The sequence below is a fragment of the Taurulus bubalis genome, assembly GCF_910589615.1.
Source record: "Taurulus bubalis genome assembly, chromosome: 3".
In the NCBI taxonomy this organism is placed as follows: domain Eukaryota; kingdom Metazoa; phylum Chordata; class Actinopteri; order Perciformes; family Cottidae; genus Taurulus; species Taurulus bubalis.
The window spans coordinates 20,593,792-20,599,791 of NC_136591.1; the positions used below are offsets into that span (position 1 = coordinate 20,593,792).

Consider the following 6,000-nt stretch of genomic DNA (forward strand, 5'->3'; position numbering starts at 1 on the left):
CTTCTGCTTAATGGGTCGTGGCTATCTGGATCATGGACCATGCATACTACTCATTATATGAATCATTTCTGTCACATTCATTGAATGTGCTGTAACGTTACGTTACGTTATTCATTCTGGCCACATGACATCTATTGCTTCTGTCCATCCGGGGAGAGGGATCCTCCTCTGTTGCTCTCCCTCAGGTTTCTTCCACTTTTTTCCCTGTGAAAGGGTTTTTACTATCTTTTTGGGGGAGTTTTTCCTGATCCGATGTGAGGTCCCGGGATAGGGATGTCATGTGCACAGATTGTAAAGCCCTCCGAGGCAAACTTGGATTTGTGATGTTGGGCTATACAAAATAAACTGAATTGAATTGAATTGAAGGCAACACTCCTGCAATTTGGATTTATTTGACATTAATGGCTCCTCCCCCCTTTCGCCTCATAAATCTAAATCCCCTGTTAAATCTGCAGTGACAGCACAGATGTTTCATAACACGGAATCATGTGCCGCTCGGTGTCATGAACACGTCGAGCTGGTGGATGCCTCAATTATGAAATATTTCTGTCAGCAGTCTTCACACCTGGGCAGCAAATGATAATGTGAATTTGACAGTATAGCTCACTTAAATTTGTTTTACTTTTTTTTTATAGAAGTAAAAACTTGCAGATGTTTGAGGACCTTTATTGTTCCTTGATATGCCTTGAGATGATGCAGTCAAATAAAACAATACATTGTGCATTCTGAATTAAATAACACCCCTCATGAACAAAAGCAAATGTTTACCAAAAAGAAAAGGAACTCAATAGAAAGGCCAACACAAATAACAGTAACACGCTGTCAAATTGTGTCTTTTTAAATTACATTAATGTGCAAACAATACATGTGTTCATTAAATATAAACTATACATAATATAAATTGAAATATCTGCCCCTTATATTTTTAGTTTTACTCTAAATAGTGCAGAAAAACTGGTGATTGGTGATCTGACAGTTTGGGAAAACTTTAGAGAGAGAGTTGGTCGGTGGTGCTGGTGAAGGTGAAGGTATTGGGCATTTGTGTGTGAGGGAAGGAGGGAGGGAGGAGGGAAGGAAACATGTGGGGGACCAAAAGATGGACACATCTGCACAGGCGACAGAATTGCCTCTCTGGAGTTTGTTGTTTTTGGAGATCAGTCGGTAGGTAGACGCCGTCCCCCAGAGGAAGAAGACCAAGAAAGCACCGACAACAAACACATTGACAATATCTCCGTTAGGCTGCAGATAATCCTACACGGAGAAGTATATATAATTCAGCACAGACTTTAGAATATAGCGATATTATAAATATATAAATTATAGGAGGCCTTGGGACTGCAATCAGGGTATTGGTGAGGTGTCAGTGAAGGGGAGAGGGGTATGCTGTAGGCTTTTATAGTCAAGAGTGTCCAAACGGGGCCTGTGTGTCCAGCGGTCTCTGGACGATGACGGCGTTGGCCAAGTCAGCCTCTTCGAGACTCAATTCTTTGCCGTTGAGCTCCCGGAAAGGGACCGACGTCGTCAGGACGAAGGGCGGGCAGCTCCTCTGGCAGCGCGCCACGAAATCCTGAACATCGGCGATGCTGGAGAAGAATCGGGAGACAGAATTAAAAGAAAGATCGGGACCTGAGGTAAAGAAAGAAATAAAAACACATGACAAAGAAAGGAAGAACTGTTCCTCAGTAGCAAAGCACAGACTCTCTCTTGTGACACACAATGTCTCTCTGTACTCGTAAAAAGCATCCATTATTAATCGCGGCCCACCATATGCAAGTCTTATGGCAGCCCTACACACGCCGAGACTTGCCGAAGGTTGGAGGGGTTCAGCCCTCCCTATCCTTCAGCTAACCCAGTTATATAAATGCTGCATCCCAGTTACGCAATCCCTCTCTGGGGATTTTATAGATCCACTCCGTTGCTACATCTCAGATTATGTTTTCTGCAGCCCCATGCACTATGGCAGGGGGATATAGAACATGCACCATGTACCATGAACAAAGCATTACATAATCCTCAAACAAACCCCCTTCGCCAGCTCCCAAGCTCGTACAAACAAAAATCTTATGTCATCCCATGAACTACTTCTTTTTCTGCGATGCTTGAGATTATGGGATTTGCAGACGGCGTGGCCGGGGTTCAAAGCGTCGAGGTAGCCCTCGTGCAGAATACTAAATCGGTCTTAAATATGTAGATATTATTTGAGGATGTCAAGCTCAGATGTATGGAGGTGCGTTTTTTGGGGCCTTTGCGATACACACCGATGTGATAGGTTAAACCTCTGCACCAATCTCCTGCCGTCGGCCAACCAGATCTGCAGGGAGGTAACCGGAAGGGCGTGGTCTAGTGTTACCATGGGAATCGGAGGAGATTCTCCGTCCTCGTGCACAGATGGTGACCTGGCCACGACTCTGGGCGCAACACTGGGAGTGGACAGGAGCAAACAACAAATCAAGGATCAGTGAAACATGCACGCAAACAGCACATGCATTGTGCATCTTGGTGTAGGCAAACAAACGCTCCCACACAAAAAATATATATTTTGGGACTCTCTGGACAATTGAGTATTCATAAAGTGATGTTATGAAAATGTTGAGTCTCTGAGTTCAGCAGGTCTGTTGGCTCAGATTGGCTTGTGGGTGTTTTGGTATACCTGGATTTAGAAGGACACCTAGTGGTACGAAGTAGTATAGCCTCTAAGCATATAAACAACAAAGCCAACTCAACAAGTACATTATTGAATATTTAGAACTATTTTTATGTATGCTCAATTATTCTTTTTAGAAAGGTAAAACCGTGTTGCAACAATATATAATACTCTAAAATGTATTTACTTTGTGATATTATCACAGCCGCGATCTCCTACCTGCCAAGTCGGTACCCTCGGCCGCTGAAGGGGTGAAAGGCCTTTTTCCGGGGAACGTAGTTTTCCTCCGTAAGGTCCTCCACACTGATCTCCAGTTCCTCCACCTCCGCTCTGCTCTCCCACTCCTTCGGAAGCTCCCTGGGGCAGATAAAAGACCTGGGCTCGGAGTCTCGTCGGATCAGTGCGTTATGCTTTATCTATATTATATGGCGCCTGGTTGTGAAACATCTGTACAGCTTTGGAGATGTGTTACTTTTGAGTTGCATATATAGACATTTTACACAAGCTTTAAATGGTTTTAAGGGTTTGCTCACTTTTCTGCTTTAAAAGGTACAGTGTGGTTGTGGAGGATTTGGCGACATTTAGTGGTGGGGTTGAAGGTCGCAACCGACTGAAACTTCTTTCGTGTGCCAAGCGTGGAGGAGAACTACGGTGGCCGCGTGGCGCAAAATGTGAAAACATGATTGGCCCCGCATCTTGTGCCAAATTTTGGTCTGTCCATTCTGGGTTACTGTAGAAACGTGGCAGACTCCAGCAAGAGAACCAGCTTAGTATTCAGATATAAACAGCTCAGTTTAAGGCCACGGAAAAACTTTTAATTTCAGGTGGTTTTTTTCAACATGCTCCTTAATATTATATTCTGTTTCTGGCAATACATCCCCCCTTTAATGTTACACACTGCTCCTGAAATTTGAAAATGTGTCCTCCACAGGCCAAACCTAACCTGGAGAAATATTTATATTAGACAAACACATAAACAAAGAAATACTAGTTTAGAGTTAAGAGAAATAAGAGAAAAGGATAAATAAAAGCAATTACTTAACTGACATACTTATTATGTATTTATGCAATGTAGTTCTCTGTAATTCTGTTTTAAACTGTGGTATACTAAAAATAATTATTAAATAAGTCACTGATGCAGGTACCAGTGGTTTCTCAAATTCTCTCAATGTAAACCAGAGCATGTTGTAATAAAGTAGAATGCCACAATAACAAAATAGTGTAATAATAAAAACACTGCTTTTGATTTGGCGGGAGATTAATATGTGTCGCAATACCATCACATGGAGCACTGTCCTCCATCTTGGATTGCTTGACAAAGTGAGAGGAAGAAATTAGGTTGTTTCGGACACAAAGAACCGGGTCAAAAGGTTTGTTAAGTTGTTAAATGAAGATATTACCTCAACTCAATACACCCGGAACAATTTCAGAAACTCTGTCTCAGTCATTTTCCCTCACCCCCTTTTAATGGAGTCCAGGAAGTCTTGATTCTCCGGTACGGAGTAGCTGCGAAACTCCTGATCATTTACAGTGAAGCCGTCCTTCCACAGCCTCACCTCCATCTCCACCTGCAACGAAGACCGCATGAATGAACCCCTTAACGCGCCCGAGACGCAACGATCGCGGTGTGTGCAGAACATTTTATCACTAAAAACATGGTAAAATTACATTATTATTATTTATTTTTAAATGGCCGTTGACAGTATTCTTTGATTCATGGAGCGATACAAAGAGATATTCTATATTTCGGCTTGAAAAACGTTTGACTCTAACACGTTAACAAAATAAAATATGAATTTTGGCCCTGCATGGCTTCATCCAATGTTTGAATTTCTGTTCAGGAAATGGATTCAAATGAGCAGATATCTAATAATACGATGCATAATTTGCATTGTTAAAAAAACATGCTCAAAATAAAACCAGAAAATAGAAATAGAAAAAATTAATTGTCTTAATATTAATATGTGTGTAGTTATTTAACTTTTACTAAAGTATTCCTTCATTCTTCTGAAAAGATGTGTGGACATTTCCCTGTGGAAGTTTCCCTGCGTCGTCCAGTAGACATTTGACCCTGAAGATTTCGTGGTGTGAATTAGTTGCTGACCTTCGATGACCCCGAGGCATCATAGCAGATCTTCTCCACCTCATCGAGGAGGTCTTCAACCGAGAAACTCCGCCTCATCGGAGCCTCCTCTTCATTTTCCTCACTGACAGCCCACAAAGAAACAGAAAAATGTGTAATTCCCTCATAGACGATGTCGCTGAATTCTGCCCGCAGTGGCAGGTTTTTAATGTACACAAACGTTGCATTATTGAGTTCTCGCCCCCAACATTATAGTTTTACAGCATGCAGGTTCGTCCACCAGAAAGTGCTTCTTGACGAAAACAAATTGATTTCTCATTCTTGATGTGTCACACATGCTAAACCTGACCTGACCTAAAAAAATCAAGTAATTGAGTTGCATTGATATTATTTTCTACAGAAAACACTTTTAAAAGAGTTATGGAAATTATTTTTTTGTGAATTAAAATTGATTGAATCAAGTTACAAGACATACAAATAACAAATTGAAATACTAGACATAAAAATACAAAATAATACAAAATAGATGGATTGACTAATACCGAGATATCAAATTGACAATAAACTAAGTGTATTCAAAATAGCGAGTCATTGCAACTCAATTCAAATGTTCCTTTTGAATATAATGGATTTCAACGAAAAAAAAAAGATTTGTTGTCACTCACCAATTTCCATCTTCCTCACCCCCCACAGTGTCAATCTCTTTCATGACGTTGTGTGTTTTCCATCTAAGAAAATGAGCAAAGCAAACGTCACAACGGGGCCTTTATGGTCGCTTTAAACAGGCATCTTTAATACATAATCAAGGTCACCATGTAATCAGCTCAACGGTTTGTCGTGTTAATGTATTCACGCGTTATCTCTATCCATAATATCGATAAACACGTTATTGATCATTACGTAAAGTGGGCGTCACGCAGAACGCCGTGGACGCGCACAGAGCGCGCGCCCCGTGAATCATAACACGGACTATGAACACACAGTAGGATTAAGGTTAAGGTCACATACTAGTTTACCAATCCGCGGTCCGTCGGTTAATCCCCGGGCGACACATATGCAGCGGCTCCTATGCTGAGCAATGCCTGTGACGTGAGGTGCCGTAAAGTAGACTCTCCTATCGTCGTGAAACCGAACTGGGCTGCTGAGCTCAGCACATGCGCCTGCAAATGAAACTGATTGAGGCTGGTGATACAGTATTAAATGGAAATACCACTAATGATAGTGTCTGTCTGTCTGTCTGTCTGTCTGTCTATCTATCTATCTATCTATCTAT

General features: G+C 41.6%; 1 protein-coding gene across 1 annotated transcript; it reads right to left on the reverse strand.

Annotated features, from left to right (window-relative positions):
* Nucleotides 1–656: 656 nt before the first annotated feature.
* Nucleotides 657–5,777, reverse strand: ubxn2a (UBX domain protein 2A). Its single transcript, XM_079214755.1, has 7 exons — nt 5,736–5,777; nt 5,393–5,455; nt 4,749–4,851; nt 4,103–4,212; nt 2,864–3,001; nt 2,259–2,420; nt 657–1,583 (listed from the first exon to the last, which is right to left on the reverse strand). Exons 2-7 carry the CDS (start codon nt 5,434–5,436, stop codon nt 1,400–1,402), a joined length of 741 nt encoding a protein of 246 aa, XP_079070881.1. The 5' UTR covers nt 5,437–5,455; nt 5,736–5,777; the 3' UTR covers nt 657–1,399.
* Between the last annotated feature and the right edge of the window lie 223 nt (nt 5,778–6,000).